Source organism: Oryx dammah, unplaced genomic scaffold (genome assembly GCF_014754425.2).
Source record: "Oryx dammah isolate SB20612 unplaced genomic scaffold, SCBI_Odam_1.1 HiC_scaffold_4, whole genome shotgun sequence".
NCBI lineage: Eukaryota > Metazoa > Chordata > Mammalia > Artiodactyla > Bovidae > Oryx > Oryx dammah.
In genome coordinates, this window is record NW_024070188.1 from 58809025 (window position 1) to 58826869 (window position 17845).

A 17845-nucleotide genomic window follows, 5' to 3' on the forward strand; every position below is an offset into this window, starting at 1 on the left:
GAGGCAAAATGGTTGTCTGAGGAGGCTTTACAAATAGCAGAAGAACAAAGAGAAGCAAAAAGCAAGGGAGGGAGGGAGGGAAAGATATATCCAATGAAATGCAGAGTTCCAAAGAATAGCTAGGAGAGACAAGAAGGACTTCTTTAATGAGCAGTGCTTAATAATAGAAGAAAACAAAAGGGGAAAGACTAGGGATCTTTTCAGGAAAATTGGAAACATCAAGGGAGCGTTCTGCCCAAAGATGGGCACAATAAAGGATAAAATGGTAGAGACCTAGTAGATACTGAAGAGATCAAGATGAGATGGAAAGAATACATGGAAGAACTGTAAAAAAGATCTCCAGTTCAGTTCAGTTTAGTCGCTCAGTCGTGTCCAACTCTTTGCTACCCCATGAATCGCAGCACGCCAGGCCTCCCTGTCCATCACCATCTCCAGGAGTTCACTCAGACTCACTTCCATTGAGTCCGTGATGCCATCCAGCCATCTCACCCTCGGTCATCCCCTTCTCCTCCTGCCCCCAATCCCTCCCAGCATCAGAGTCTTTTCCAATGAGTCAGTTCTTCACATGAGGTGGCCAAAGTACTGGAGTTTCAGCTTTAGCATCATTCCCTCCAAAGAAATCCCAGGGTTGATCTCCTTCAGAATGGACTGGTTGGATGTCCTTGCAGTCCAAGGGACTCTCAAGAGTCTTCTCCAACACCACAGTTCAAACGCATCAATTCTTCGGCGCTAAGCCTTCTTCACAGTCCAACTCTCACATCCATACATGACCACAGGAAAAACCATAGCCTGGACTAGACGGACCTTAGTCGGCAAAGTAATGTCTCTGCTTTTGAATATACTATCTAGGTTGGTCATAACTTTTCTTCCAAGGAGTAAGCATCTTTTAATTTCATGGCTGCAGTCACCATCTGCAGTGATTTTGGAGCCCAAAAGAATAAAGTCTGACACTGTTTCCACTGTTTCCCCATCTATTTTCCCATGAAGTGATGGGACCAAAAAGATCTTAATAAACCAGATTACTACAATCGTCTGGTTAGTCACCCAGATCCAGATATTCTGGAGTGCGAAGGCAAGTGGGCCTTAAGAAGCAGTGCTCTCAATAAAGCTAGAGGATGCAATGAAATTCCAGCAGAACCATTCAGATCCCTAAAGGATGATGTCATCAAGGTTTTGCATTCATTATATCAACAAATCTGGAAGACCCAGCAGTGGCCACAGGACTGGAAAAGGTCAGCACTCATCCCAATTCCCAAGAAGGATAGTGCCAAAGAATGTGCTAGCTCTTAGACAATTACACTTATCTCCCATGCTAGTAAGGTCATGCTTAAAATCTTGCATGCTAGGCTTCAGCATTGTGCGAACCAAGAGCTTCCAGATTATCCAAGCTAGGTTTAGAAAAGGAAGAAGAACTAGAAATCAAATGGCCAACATTTGCTGGATTATAGAGAAAGCAAGGAAATTTCAGGAAAACATCTATCTCTGTTTCATTGACTGTGCTAGAGCCTTTGAATGTGTGGATCATGACAAACTGTAAAGCTCTTAGAGAGATGGGAATACCAGACCATTTTATTTCTCTCCTGAGAAACCTGTATGCAGGTCAAGAAGCAGCAGTTAGAATCCTGTATGGAACAACTGATTGGTTCAAGATTGAGAAAGGAGTACAGCAGGGTTGTCTTCTGTCACCCTGTTTGTTTAACCTATACACTGAACACATCATGAGAAATGCCAGGCTGGATGAGTTACAAGCCAGAACCAATATAAGTGGAAGAAACATCAGCCATCTCAGATATGCAGATGAGACAACTCTAAAGGCAAAGGGTGTAGAGGATCTAAAGAACTTGTTGATGAGAGTGAAGGAGGAGAGTGAAAGAGCCAGCTTAAGACTAAATATTAAAAAAAAAAAAAACTAAGATAATGGCATCTGGCCCCATTACTTCATGGCAAATAGAAGGGGGAAAGGTGGACGTGGTGACAGAATTCCTCTTCTTGGGCTCCAAAATCACTGCAGATGGTGACTGCAGCCCTGAGATGAGAAGATGATTGCTTCTTGGCAGGAAAGCAATGACAAACCTAGACAGTGTGTTGAAAAGCAGAGACGTTACTCTGCCAACAAAGGTCTGCATAGTCAAGGCTATGGTCTTCCCATTGGTCACATATGGTTGTGAGAGCCAGACTATAAAGAAGGCAGAATGCCAAAGAATTGATGCCTTTGAACTGTGGTGCTGGAGAAGACTCCTGAAAGTCCACTGGACAGCAAGGAGGTCAAACCAGCCAATGCTAAGGGAGGATCAACCCTGAATATTCACTGGAAGGACTGATGCTGAAGCTGAAACTCCAGTATTTTGGTTATATGATGTGAACAGACAACTCATTGGCAACTCCCTGATGCTGGAAAAGATAGAAGGCAGAAAGAAAAAAGGATATCAGAGAATGAGACTCCTGGACAGCATCACTTACGCAATGAACATGAACTTGGGCAAACTCCAGGAGATAGTGAGGGCTTTCCTGCTGGCTCAGCTGGTAAAGAATTCACCTGCAATCGGGAGACCTGGATTCAATCCCTGGGTTGGGAAGATTCCCTGGAAAAGGGCATGGTAACCTACTGCAGTATTCTCTATATGGAGAATCCCCATGGACAGAGGAGCCTGGTGGGCTACATTTCATGGGGTCGCAAAGAATAGGACACAACTGGGCAACTGAACAACAATTTTTCAGCTAGTGAAGTGTAAGTCATTCAGTCATGTCTGACTCTTTGCAACCCTATGGACTATAGAGTCCATGGAGTTTTCCTGGTGGGAATGCTGGAGTGGGTAACTGTTTCCTTCTCCAGGGAATCTTCCCAACCCAGGGATTGAACCCAGGTCTCCCGCATTGCAGGCAGATTCTTTACCATCTGAGCTATCAGGGAAGCCCTTTTTCAGCTAAGGAGAATGAAAAGGTTTGTTTAACATTTAAAAAGGAAGTCATGAGAAAAGCATGACTTGTCCATAAACACTTGTCCATAAGTGCATTCTGATGGTCAAGTAGACCTTGAGAGCATTGGACACAGAACCCTGCATACATACTGTCCACTTTGTGCAAGAGAAAAGCTGCCATGAGAGGGAATGCCTTTGAAAGTCTAGGATGCTTTTGCATTTCTTGGGTCATGAAGAATTGATGGAATCTCAGCCTGGAAACAAATAGGCTATGACTCATTACTAGGGTCTGTGAAGAAGGAATCATGGTTTCTGAGTTACAGTAAACTCTAATAAATGCACAAATATAAAGCATACTCTTCTTGGGTTTTGAAGAGAATGTTTAAGTCTGCTAGAAACAAATTCCACCTATGCTACAGATAATACAGACAAGAACCAAGAAGACAGCTTCATGTGATAGGCAAGTCTTCTTTCTTTTTGTTTTTTTAAAGCGTTTTTGTTTTATTGTTCTTTTTTTTTTTTCCTATTGTCCAGAAAGATGCTAGTATTCACGTGGCATTATGACATGGGTAGAAAATGGTATCTTGGAAGGAAAAAGGGGGCACCTTTATACACACATACATACATTCTTTTAAAAATTCTTTTCCATTGTGGTTTACAACAGGATATTGAATATAGTTCTCTGTACTTTTATAAAAGGGATTACCTTTAAATACGGTAATGTAGATTTGGCAGAGTGAATGCTTATATTGAGTTTAATAACTCTTGAAAACCATTCAAAATGTTTCATTGCAGAAATAAGCATTCCTGATAGTGGTTTCACAATGTGAAAGAATTAAAGTCACTTTAAAAAAAAATGGGAAAAAAAATGGGAAACGTACAATGTGACAGGAAGAACCTGGGCTCTGGCATCAAATAGACTTGAGTTCCAATTTTACTGCTGCTACTTTCTATCTACAAGGTCCTGGGCATGTTGTGTATCCTTCTTGAGCCTCAATGTCTTTATCTATAAAATATGGAATATAATACGCACATCAGTGTGTTAATGTAAAGATTAATAGGGTATTTTTGAAGTACCAAGCATAGGCTGTGTCTTACAGTATGTACTCAGTAAAAATAACCTGTAATCAATTTTATGCTGTTGCACTCTAAGGTAAACTTTATATTTTATATATTACCTTCTAAACAAATTAGACTTAGAAAGAATCTGAAGTTTAACATACAAAAGAAAGCACAGGAATACTCTTACGGTATAATTGATGGCAATAATGCCTGCCTGCTCTAAAAGCTCTATTAGTTGTAAGATATCTCAAACCCATGAAAATGAATTCAAGCAAAGGGGACTTACTGTAAAGATTCCGATAATTGCATTTGGGATTCTTGGAAACTGGAAGGTAAGATACAAAGGCAATTTTTGCTTTGCTTTGCAGGAGGGACATATTCCTGCTTCTCTCTGTGACGTGGGCTTCATCCTTTCATTCCTGACTGATTTTCCTTGCTTCCTCTTTCATGTCGTCCATGTCGGCTGTCAGCCACCACACTACCTTGCAGCTTCAGTAATACCACTGACCAGATGCTTACCCTAGAACCCCCACTTCGAATTCATCAAAACCCAGCTAACAAGTTCTGAGAACATTTTCCAGACTCTCTAACTTCACACTGACTTCTGTCTGTTCCACTCGGTGGGCTCTTAAAATACTGTTGTTTTCTATGCACAGAAACTGCTTTCTCATTTAGAAATAGGCTTAAATGTATATCATAAGTTTCTTGAGGGTAGGACCACAGTTTCTCCACTCAGCAATCCTAACACCTGAGACAGTACTTTGCACATTATAAGCAATCATTCATTTGTTTGCTATGAGGGGGCTTCAGGGTGGGGGTCACATATGTATCTATGGCTGATTCATGCTGAAAAATGGCAAAACCATCACAATATTGAAAAGTAATTATCCTCCAGTTAAAATAAATTAATTAATTAAAAAAATCTTTACGTTGGTTTCATTCAGAGAAAATAAAATCACAAGCATTAGTTGTTTACTATAATGAAGCCCATTATCAGGAGTGTGAGACCTATGATACTTTGGGGGGTTCCCACTATTCTCTTCTCCTGTGTGTCTTTTTTATCTGGTTGCTATAAAGCTTTCCCTTTATCTTAAGAATTTGACTATAATGTACTGAAGGTTTGACTTTCTTTTTCTCATTTGTTGTATTTCAAGGCTTTATGGGTGGCTGTTTATTATCAAATTTGGCCATTATTTATTCTGAAATTATTCTGTTTCATTCCCTTCCTTGCTTTCTGATAATATCCCACAAGTTACTTATTTTTTGTTGTTATTCAGTTGCTAAGTTGTCTCGGACTCTTTGCGACCCGCTGGACTGCGGCATGCCAGGCTTCCTGTCTTTCCTTCACTGTCTGACAGAATTTGCTTAAACTCATGTCCGTTGAGTCAGTGATGCCATCCAACCATCTCATCCTCTGTTGCCCCTACTCCTCCTGCCCTCAAACTTTCCCTGCATCTGGGTCATTTCCAGTGAGTCGGCTCTTTGTATCAGGTATTGAGCTTCAGCTTTAGCATCAGTCCTTCCAATGAATATTCAGGACTGATTTTTAGGATTGACTGGTTTGATCTCCTTGCTGTCCAAGGGACCCTCAAGAGTCTTCTCCAACACCACAATTCGAAAGCATCAATTCTTTGGTGCTCAGCTTTCTTTATAGTTCAATTCTCACATCTGTACGTGACTACTAGAAAAACCGTAACTTTGACTAGACGGACCTTTGTTGGCAAAGTGATGTCTCTGCTTTTTAATACACTATTTAGGTTTGTTATAGCCTTTCTTTTAAGGAGCAAATGTCTTAATTTCATGGCTCCAGTCATCATCTGTAGTGATTTCAGAACCCAAGAAAATAAAGTCTGCCACTGTTTCCACTTTTTCCCCATCTGTTTGCCACGAAGTGATGGGACCAAATGCCATGATCTTAGTTTTTGAATATTGAGTTTTAAGCCAGCTTTTTCATTCTCCTCTTTCACCTCATCAAGAGGCTTTTTAGTTTTTCTTCACTTTCTTTTTTTCCTCTCTGCTTCAGTTTGGATAATTTCCACTGGCTCAGTTTCAGGTTTACTGATTTCTTTTGCAGTATCTTTATAAGTCCATCCAAAGACTATGTTTTTAATTTAATATTTATTTTCTATTTAATAATTTTCATTCTAGATCTTTCATTTGGGTATTTCTTGATGTTTTCATATCTTTTCTATAAGCAATACATAGATATAATAAATACGATATTATAGATATAATTCATAATTATATGCATATAGAAAATATATGGGCTTCCCAGGTGGCTCAGCAGTAAAGAATCCACCTGTGATGCAGAAGCTGCATGAAACACAGGTTCTATCCCTGGATCAGGAAGGTCCCTGGAGGAGGGCATGGCAATCCACTCCAGTATTCTTGCTTGGAGAATCCCATGGAGAGAGGAGCCAGGTGGGCTACAGTCCATAGGGTCACAAAGAGTCAGACACAACTGAAGTGACTTAGCATGTATGCATGCACATAAAATATATATGACACATATGTATTCATGCATATATGTATTTTTCTATATACATGGCATATATATATATGTTTGTATATACCTTGTGTGCATATCTTTTCCTATAATTTTTTATACATATAAAATAGTTTTTAAATCCTTGTTTGTGCATTCCAAAACCTAAGTCATTTGCAAGTCTACCTTTTTTTACTGTGTTTTATCTCTGTTATGTGTACTATAGTCCTGCTTCTTGTTATGACTCAAGAAGTCATTGTGAACATGATGTACAAAATATTTATAGTATTCTGAATATTATGTATTTGTAATTTTCTGAAGATTATATCCAAAAAGCCAGTAGAGACTGAAGCATGGTATTTGTTTTGTTGTATTTCTCAAAAAGTCTAAATCTTTGCTCTGGCTCGCAGTGAAAGTGAGGTTCTGAGCATTCAGATTCCTCTTGGAATTGAGTTGAGCTGAAGAGAGACTGAATAGACAAGCTTCCAACCTCCTGTTTTGATAGTTCAGTATGTGAACTAGAGAGACATTGAAGTTTCAGACATTTTTGGTCTATATTTTTATTTAGTATTAGTATCACCCTTGTACCTGTAATTTTGATAAATTCACTCATTAGTTCTAACAGGGTTTTGCTTTTCTTTAATGAATTTCTCAGAATTTTTTGCATGAACAATTATGTGCTCTGTGAATTAACATTTTTTACTTTTCTAAGCTTTTCTCCTTTTATTTATTCATTCTTGTTTTCTCCCACTGACAAAGAGTGCTGATAAAGTTCTGTTGAAGTGGCAGAAAGAAATCTCTGCCTTTTCATATCTTTTCTATAAGCAATACATATATATAATAAATATGATATTATAGATATAATTCATAATAATATGCATATACAACATATATTGGCTTCCCAGGCAGCTCAGCAGTAAAGAAGCTGCCTGTGATGCAGAAGCTGCAGGAAACACAGGTTCATCATTAGTGAACCTGTGAGAAGTAACTCAGTATTTCATCATTAAATATAATAAAAGATGTAGATTTTTCAAGAATGATCTTTATCATATGGGAGGAAAATGTTTCTTTTCCTAGTTTGCTGAGAGTTATGTGAATGGATGATGAATATCGTGAAATGGTTTTTATACCCATTGAAAACATATTCTGTTAATATATTGAATTGCATTTTTTGATTTTCAGGTGTTAACTCAGTTTGAATTCTTAGGATTAAACACACCTGGTCATCATATATTGTTCTTTTTAGTACTGGATTTTATTTAATATGTCAAATATGTCAAAACTATATTTTCATCTATGATCATGAGAAATATAGATCCATAATTTTTTTTTCTTGGCATTGCCTTTGGCAGATTTTGGATCAGAGTAATTCTGGCCACATACAATAGAGTAAAAAGTGTTACTCCTACTTTTTCCAAGAGAATTTTAAAAATATTGTTGTTATTTTTCCTTAAATGTCTGCTAGTATTCACTAATGAAATCATTTGGCCCTGGAGATATTTTCAAGTGTTTAATTATGTATTCAACTTAATTGTAGTTTAATTTGGTATAGGACAGCTTTTAAAAGTTGTTAGCAGTTTTTATAGTTTGTGTTCTTTTTAGAAAGTCTGATTTTATCTAAATTATTGAATTATTTGGCATAATGTTGTTTATAATATTCTCTTACCATCTTTAATATCTTTAGTATCTCTAATGATCAAACTCTGGATTTGTAAGTTGTCTATATTGTTCATAGGTTTTGTTTCAGCGATTTTTGCTTTTTATTGTTTCCCTTCTAGTTACTTTGGGTTCAACTGCTTTTCTTTCAGTTTTCTTAAGGTGGGAAGATCATTCTTAGAATCAGATTTTAAATCCTTCTCCTTTTCTTATGTAACCATTAAAAGGTATATATTTCTCACTAATGGAGAAGGAAATGGCACCCCGCTCTACTATTCTTACCTGGAGAATCCCATGGACTCCTCCGTCTGGCTCCTCTGTCCATGGGTCACAAGAGTCAGACACGACTTAGCTACTAAACCACCACCAACCATTTCTCATTAATCACAGCTTTATTTGCATACCAAAAATTTTGATCTGATTTTTCCTAAGACTTTATTTTTTAGAGCAATTTAACATTTACAGCGAAATTGAGAAGTAGGTACAAAGACATCCCATCTACTTCTTACCCTACACATGTTCCCATTCCAGCCTCACTAGCCAGAAGGGTGCGTTTGTTACCAAGGATGAACCTACATTGTACGTAGTTTACCTTGGGGTTAACTCTTGGTTTTGTACATTCAGTGGGTTTGAATATTGTATAATGACACAACATCTTTCATTACCATATCATACAGAGTTATTTTCACTGTTCTGAAAATTCTCTATGCTCTGCTGTTCATCTCTGCCCAGTCCCACTCCTGGCAGCTATTTTTTATGCTGTAGTGGTCATATATTTTACTTTTACCTTCTATTATCAATTGGACAGTTCACTCTTTCATGAATTAAGAGAAACATAAGATAATCTTTTGTATTTACTTAAATTTACCTTTCTGTCACTCTTCATTTCTGTAGATGTGAGGGTTTTTTTTCCGGTTATTACAAATAACCAATGAATCTATCATGGAAGCTTTATTTATTTATTAATTTTGATGAACTGCCATGTTCACCTAGTTAACCAAAAATTCTTAGCTATAGGTTTCAATTCCTGTTATTGTGAGATCACATGCATGCTCAGTAGAGTGATTTATGTAGTTTATTAAGAAATCACTGCTGAAATTTTCAAATTTCTCTCTAATAGGTCTATGGAAATGCAGGACCTAGCAAGTCCTCATCCTCTTGTTGGAGGTGGTGATACTCCTGGAAGCTCCAAATTGGAGAAAACTAATCTCAGCAGCACTTCAGTCACCACAAATGGGACAGGAGGTAAGTGTGCAACCCTGAAGATACCCTGAACCACATTGCAATGTTTGTTGTAATTTTACATGGTAGAGTATGCTAGTAAGTAAATCTCATTAGCAATAACATCAGAGTATTATCTACTTAGTGGATTATTTGTTGTTCTGTTCATTTTCTTGATATTTTTGCTCCTCTTCTATAACTGGAAATATTCAGAAAGAATAGATAGCCTTGAGCAACATTTTAAAGGCTTTTAGCAAAGCTTTCTTTTTGTATTTGCCCTTGTAAATATTTTTTAAAATGTACAAAATGTGTCCAAAGGATTTACGCTCTGATCTTAACACCACCCCCACCCCCGCCAAAAAAAGAAATTATGCTAGTTTGGGGGTTTATTTTGAATTTTAAGAGAAAGGCTGCTCCAAAATTCTTCTTAAAAATGATTTTAGAAATAGAAAAATGTCCATATCTGCTGCATTTTCTTTTCAAAGAGAGAAATACCTAACATGTATTTAGAATAGAAATTGAAATTTTTTCCAGACATCTTCATTTGATTAGCTTATAATTATGTCACAGCATATGGCAACAATAGCAACTGTTTAAAATATTCCACCCTATTGCTATTATAAAATACATTCAACTTGTAAGAAAATATGATCTGATATTTGCATCAGAATATATATATATATATTTAGAAAGCCTATACATATATATGGACTTCCCTGGTGGCTCAGATGGTAAAGCGTCTGCCTACAATGCGGGAGACCCAGGTTCAATCCCTGGGTTGGGAAGATCCTCTGGAGAAGGCAATGGCAACCCACTCCAGTACTATTGCCTCAAAAATCCCATGGACAGAGGAGCGTGGTAGGCTACAGTCCATGGGGTCGCAAAGAGTCGGACACGACAGAGCAACTTCACTTATACATATATATGGGCTTCCCTGGTGGCTCAGATGGTAAAGAATCTGCCTGCAATGCAGGAGACCGGGATTTGATCCCTGGATGAGGAAGATGCCCTGGAGAAGGGAATGGCAATCCACTCTAGTCTTCTTGCCTGGAGAATCACAATGGACAGAGGAGGCTGGCAGCTACAGTCCACAGGGTTGCAAAGAAATGAACACAACTGAGCGACTAACACTATACATATATATGCACATATATACACATATATAAACTGCATTTTAAATTATTCACATTTCTTTTGAAGTTTTGTAGATTTAGTTGTTTTCATTAATGAGTGAAAAATTTTTTGAAAATTATTTTAATTTTAAGCTATTCATGTTATTAGATATTAGCAAAGCATTTGCCACATCATATTTTCTTTTAAATTTATGAAATTTATACACCTCTTTACACTTATTTTAGAATAACTGTGAACTCTAAAATTTTCTTTGTAGAGTTGTGTGGATTGCAACTTGCCTGTATTTAATAATTTTTTTACCCAAAACCCTTTGTAAATTAACATTTTCCCTGTTTATAGTGTTTATCTGTCTCTAAACATGCATCTATAATTTCAGCTAATTAATTGTAGGATTGCAAATTTATAGGATTGTTTAGTGATAACTTGTGGAGTAAGAACATTTACTTGGATGTAAATAGATTTTTTAAAACCCTGTGCACTCTGAAATCAGACCTTGAAGGTCACTAATCATTGTTATATATATATTTAACTAAACTAAACAGACCTGATAAACTAAAATGTAAAAATCATGCCATACAGTTATAATTTTGGCAAGAGGGCCAGAAAGCAGTACAAGCATCAGTGCAACTGATGACTGTCCTCGTACACTGAGCAGGCATTCCGACAATGAACCCCTATGCTGTTCCTGTTCTCAGGGGACAACATGACTGTTTTAAACACTGCAGACTGGTTGCTGAGTTGCAACACCCCCTCCTCTGCAACAAGTATGAGAGATGATGGTACACTGCATGTGTTTGGATGTGTGGATTTGCCCTTCTGGTTTGCTTCCTGTTGCTATTTCCATTTGCACTCCCTTTTCTGTATTCAGTTCTCATAAAAAGAAAAGGAGACATGAAGACACCTTTTAGTTGTTTATTGATAACAGTTGGCTATGTTTTTCATATCAACTAGCATTCTAATCTTGGGTCAGTGGTGTTCTTTTCTTAGGTTTTTCATAATTTTGCGCAAGTGGCTGCATCTAGTACTTTTCTAACTACTTACCCATTTATTAAATAGTAAGAATTCAGCACAACTGTTGCATTAATGAGAGCAGTTGAAGCAGATTGTGCCTATGTATAAATTCAGTCTCCATTGCCTATGAGTGTTTGTCCAGTTGCCTCAGTGGTGTCCGACTCTTTACAACCCGGAGGACTGTAGCCCTCCAGGCTCCTCTGTCCATGGGATGCTCCAGGCAAGAATACTGGAATGGGTTGCCATTTCCTCCACCAGGGGATCTTCCAACCCAGGGACCAAACCCATGTCTCCTGTGTCTCCTGCATTGCAGGAGGATTCTTTACCCACAGAACCACCTGGCAAGCCTATAAACTTTCATAAATTAACTTCATAGCATGGCAGAAAGATATTTTCTATTTTGTAGACTTTAATAAACATTACAATTAAAATGCTTAAAGTAATATTAACTTTTAAAACTTACCATTTAAAAAATTACCAGTAATGAAAGCTATATTTTTAAAATTATAAGTTGTCTCTTAAGAAGTTTTGAACTATAGATGTTAGCTACAGTCCTTTATTTACATATATATGATATAAATATGGGTTTCTCTGGCAGCTCAGTTGGTAAAGAATCTGCCTGCAATGCAAGAGATGTGTTTGATCCCTGGATCAGTAAGATCCCCTGGAGAAGGAAATGGCATTCTACTCTAATATTCTTGCCTGGGGAATCCCATGGACAGAGGAAGCTTAATGGGCTGTAGTCCATAGGGTCACAAAGAGTCAGACATGACTTAGTGACTTAACAACCACCAATATAATACACTTTCTCCAAAACCAAAGGTTAAACTATCAAAATTTAAAAGTTAAAACCATATAAAGCTTCTGTGGAATCACCCAATTCTTGGATTAAGAAGAGCTCAGGACTTGTTAGAAATGTGCATTACAAGCAAGCAGCTGGAATAGCCACAGTTTGCCTGGACCTTGCTCTATGTAGATTAAATTAGATATATGATCAGTGAATGAAGAGAATTCCGTTATGCCCATTATTTAAATTTTTATAATTTTAGTTTCTTTTTTTTCAATTCCACACTTAAAACCTACTTTTCATATGTAAAAATATATTGCCAGAATTTAGTTCCTCTTAATAATAACTCAAGGGTTTTTTCCTGTAAAGAGCCAGACAGGAAATGTTTTAGGCTTTGTACACTATGCTGTCTCTGTCTCATCTATGCAACTCTATCATTGTACCTCAGAAGTAGCCATAGGCACTACAAAAATGAACAAGAGTAGTCAGGTTCCAATAAAACTTAATTTATCAACTCTGAAATTTAAATTTCATTAAATTATCATGTAACAAAATATTCTAATTTTGATGTTTTTATAAACATTTAAGATTTTAAAATCATACTTAGCTGTTATTCTATTCTAAACTATTAACATAACACACACAACTTTACAAGAGTGAACATATATAATCAATATTTAGTAATTTACATCTAATTTCCAACAGAAACATTTTTCTAAGCGTAAAACATCAAGTTTTCCTGGTTCTTTGTATTAATGTTTAAGAGTTGTGTGACCATATGGGAAAAACAAGGATTTCTGTGTCAGGAGGACTATGGATGTGAAACATGGTAATGTATTTACCAGCTGTGTCTTCTTAGACAAGTTCCTTAACCTCTCTGAGTTTTAATTCTTTTCTATAAAAGGAAGCTAGTAATACTTCACTGGCAAGGCTTTTGTTTTAAATTATATAATGTATGTAAATTTTTGGTAATATAAACCAGCTTCCCAGGTGGCTCAGTGGTAAAGAATCCGCCTGCCAGTGCAGGAGACACAGGACACATGGGTTCGATCCCTGGGTTGTGAAAATCTCCTGGAGGAGGAAATAGCAACCCGCTCCAGTATTCTTGCCTGGAAAATCCCATGGACAGAGGAGCCTGGTGGGCTACAGTCCATGGGGTTGCAAAGAGTCAGACACGACTGAGCATGCACACACACAAATCAGTATAATGCCTTTTCCTTAATTAATAATTCATTAATAATTAGGCAACAGTTTTTAGGGAAAATGGAAACATGCAGTGTGTTAAAAGACTGTTCAGTGTTTGGTGAAGTAATACATTTTCTTCACTTAAAACATGTAAACTGGCCACAGAGACAAACTTTTAGTAATTAAATGTTAGGTATACTTTATTAATGATAATATAATTTTACTTTATTTATTTATACATGTATACTTTATAAATTTAATTTATTTGTATATATCATTAATGTCAATATAATTTATTTATAAATTTTAATTATATAATATAGTTTATTATATCTTGGTGGCATAATGATATGAAATAGAATTTTAATGACTTTATGCCATGTATTTGTAACATAGCTAAGCATGTGGTGCACATTTCCCGTTGAGAATAAACTATTTTATTTATAATTCTGGATTTTACTGATGGAATTAGATTACCTTATAAAATTATTATAATAAAACAAAAGGCAAAAGCTAATTTAGTGACTTTTCAAAATCTTTCCATTAACTCTAGATTTTCAAAAAGATCATTTTAATAGTCTTTATGACTACCAATGCTGCTGTTGCTAAGTCGCTTCAGTTGTGTCCAACTGTGCGACCCCATAGACGGCAGCCCCCAGGCTCCCCCATTCCTGGGATTCTCCAGGCAAGAACACTGGAGTGGGTTGCCATTTCCTTCTCCAATGCATGAAAGTGAAAAGTGAAAGTGAAGTCGCTCAGTTGTGTCTGACTCCTAGCGACCCCATGGACTGCAGCCCACCAGGCCCCTCTGGCCGTGGGATTTTCCAGGCAAGAGTACTGGAGTGGGTTGCCATTGCCTTCTCCTATCACCTTAATATCCCACCATACTACCTTGGTGCTGTATAAATATATTATATTACTCCTTAATTTATAAGGGTTCATCACCCTAATCCTAATTATATAATAACATCTGCAGATTTACATTGGAACCTAGATTTTCCTTTCAAATCTTTGTCACTTGTTAAATTGTTAAAATGAAGAACTGTCAATAAAAATAGAGTAAATACAATCATACCTTGGCATATAGATCAGTGGTCAACAAACTTTTTCTGTAGATAGTCAAATAGTAAATATTTTCAGTTTTGCAGGCCATACGGTCTCTGTTGAAACTCAACTCTGCTTTCATTGCACAAAAGCAGCCATAGACAATATGTAAACAACTGAGCTTGACCATATTCAAATAAAACTTGATCTGTGAACACTGAAATTTGAAATTCATAGAATTTTCATATATCACAAAATATTATTCCTCTTTGATATTTTTCAACTATTTAAAAATGTAAGATCATTCTTAGCTTACAGGTTATACAAAACAAGCCATGGGGTAGGTTTGGCATGTAAGGTGTAGTTTGCTGATCCCAATATAGATTCATGTATGTTACTTCATGTGTCATGCTTCGTGTGTTTGCATATAGATGTATGTAAATGCATGCCAATCATGTGAAAAGTTACTTCCATATATAAGATTCTAATTTCCCTAATAGTGTTAAGATACATAATTAGCTGTACTTTATATGCAAAATACTTAGATTCATTGGAAGTTCTTAGGATACGGTCTAAATGTGAATTTTCACTTTCTCACCTAAAATATATCAAGTTCCTGTTATATGCCAGGCTCTGTGCTAGGAAATGGGAACCCAGTGACCTATAGAACATGATAACTGGCCATCAAGGAACCAAAAGTCTAGCAGAGGGAAACAGAACTGAAGATAATGAGTGCATAATGTGTTCAAGGTGGGTGCACAGCAGAGGGAGGGAATATTTGATTGTACATGGAGATTAAGAAAATACTTCAAAGAGAAGATTTGGGGGAACCAGGATCAGATATTCTGATCAGGTTTATGGTATTTTCTATATTTGAAATCTATATAGCATAGAAAAGGATCTCCTAGAATTTTTAGTATATAGATGATTGACTCACATGGGATAAATTTGTTTCTGGATATTATATGTCTGTCCAGTAGAACCACCTACTGTTGTGGCTCTGCTCTTTTAGATTTTCTTTTTGGAATGAAAGCTATAAATTGTAAGCATCATCAAATCATTTTATAAAGCTAAATACTTTATGGATATTTAAAATGAAAGGCACTTGATGCTCGTAGGTTTTGAAATGAAAAAATTGATTTAGAAAAACATAAATCATAAAACTGGTAGGCAACACTTCTTTCCCCCCTATTGAGTTGTAAATTTTATCTTTCCTGAACTAACTTTTCCTGAAATTCTTTCCTGAATCTAAATTATCAGAGGTGGCTATGCAATATTTTGTGGTCCAGTTTAAACACAGATTTCTGAGGATAACATGTGAAATGTAAATTACTTCGGTCACCTATATTTCAAGGATTAATTAAGCCTTATATTGTAACAAATGAACGTGAGCCTTGAGTTATGATAATAGACTTCCCCGAGTCTGAGTGAACTCCGGGAGATGGTGATGGACAGGGAGGCCTGACGTGCTGCGATTCATGGGGTCACAAAGAGTCGGACACAACTGAGCGACTGAACTGAACTGAACTGAAAAATAATTAATATATATTAATTTTGTACTTGAATTCTGAAGATAATCTGAGATGACAAGATTAAGTTTGCTTTGAAAGTACTTGCATGAGGTTATGGAAGAGGTTGGGACGTAAAGAGAGAAAATCAATGATTCAGTAGCCGTAGCTGACACCTGACAATAATCACATGCAATTTTGATTTAGTTCATAGAAATCAATTATTTTTGAAAGTTAAAAATAAAATTAAATTTTATCAGTATAATAAAATTACTTTGACTCTTTTTTAGTAGTTGGCTTTATGAAAAACATCTAAGTTGCAAGTGGATAACTAGTGTGGAGGGGGCTTGGCAATACAATTAATTATTTTTTGAAATAATGGTTCTGTATAAAATGCTACATGTATGTAGTTTTTTCATCTCACCTTTTGGGAAATGAACCCTTGACTCACATATATGGAGCCTGTAGAAGAATAAAACCACAAAACTCTCTAACCTAATGACTAAAATATGACTTAATGACCTAATGACTAAAATATGACTTCTACTTTTTAAATCAAAGTTTATTTTGTAAGTTTGAGTTTTGGTGATGAAGAAGATGCTTTTCTTCTATAGAACCTTATTATTTCTGTTTTATAGCTTGTACTGTAATCATATTGGACATTGTCCTGAAAAAAAGTTAAAAGCCCTGTTTAATTTCTGTGTTAAGAAAAATAGAATACAGTAAAAAAAAAATACATTTGAATATGACAGTGAATATATACCATAAACTTTTGGAATGAGGATTTTTATAAGTTTTAGGAAATAGATGCATAGAACTAGACTTGTTTCATTGATGAATATCTTTCTAATAGTGCCTTGCATATACTAAATTAACAAAGTTTCCTTCCTCTAGAAAAGTATATGGTATGTCTCATTTAAAGTGGAGTAATAAAAGCAAGACAAAAGAAAATGAAACACATTTCAAATATATTCAGACTTTTACTGAAACTATCTTTCATTTGTCAAACTTTGTGATTATCATTTTTAGACACTTCTTTGTATTTTACCTTCTTTAATAAATCAGCTAATCATATAATGTCTATTTCACTTCTAAGTTTTCTTTCCCTGAGAAAAAAAATATTTTTACTTATTATTTACTTTCTCTATAAAAATCAAAATAACTTTGCATCTTACTCAAGAGATGTTTGTTGATGCTGGCCTCCTGTGAGCATAAGTTATTTTCTATAGCAGCGTGATTAATTCTCCCCCTTTTCCCTATTATTCAACTCTTACCACATATGAAAAATAAGTTTATATTAATGTGCACTGTTTTCCCCCAAATGTTAGCATCCACTTAGCTATTATTTTAAATCCCTACATTCTGATACACTAAACACATCTTGGTGTGTATGCTTCTCTTTATAATCTTTCTAGAGATGCCTCTTTTCAGTTAAATGAACCTCCTTTGTCTTTGACTAACAGCAGACCTTTAAAATTTTAATGAGAAATGTTTCCAGGATAATGAATGCAACCTGATTGCATTCATTCTCTAGCTTTCCTTCCTTCTCTTTTTAACCACCTGAAATTTTCAAATTGAGGAGATTATAATCAACACCAATACTCAGTTTTTAAAATCAGACTTCAAAGTTGGGATTCAAAGTAACAGAACTAAAACCTCATGTCTAGCTTGGGGATTTTTTTAGACGTTTTGCTCCACTCTCCATGGTTCCCAAGTGCAATATAGATTACCTTTAGCATTAATAAACCTATTTTACAAATGTCATTTATAGATTTAGATGTGTTTAAATGGGAATTTGGCCACAATTAGAATTTGGAGGTTCTGAGAAACTGTC

The 17845-nt window shown here is 36.0% G+C and overlaps 1 protein-coding gene and 1 non-coding gene across 9 annotated transcripts in view; both read left to right on the forward strand.

The window, feature by feature from the left end:
• EYA4 (EYA transcriptional coactivator and phosphatase 4) overlaps positions 1-17845 on the forward strand; it is a 367841-nt gene that overhangs the window by 281468 nt on the left and 68528 nt on the right. For 5 of the 8 annotated variants that reach the window (XM_040239258.1, XM_040239259.1, XM_040239262.1 and 2 more), the window contains exons 4-5: positions 9242-9366; positions 11172-11240. In XM_040239258.1, coding sequence (XP_040095192.1) covers positions 9242-9366; positions 11172-11240 — 194 coding nt within the window. The remainder of the gene's footprint in view (positions 1-9241; positions 9367-11171; positions 11241-17845) is intronic. The other 3 variants (XM_040239265.1, XM_040239263.1, XM_040239264.1) reach the window with 1 other exon arrangement.
• On the forward strand, positions 10056-10127 carry TRNAC-ACA. Its single transcript has one exon. It is a non-coding gene; the product is annotated as a tRNA-Cys (tRNA).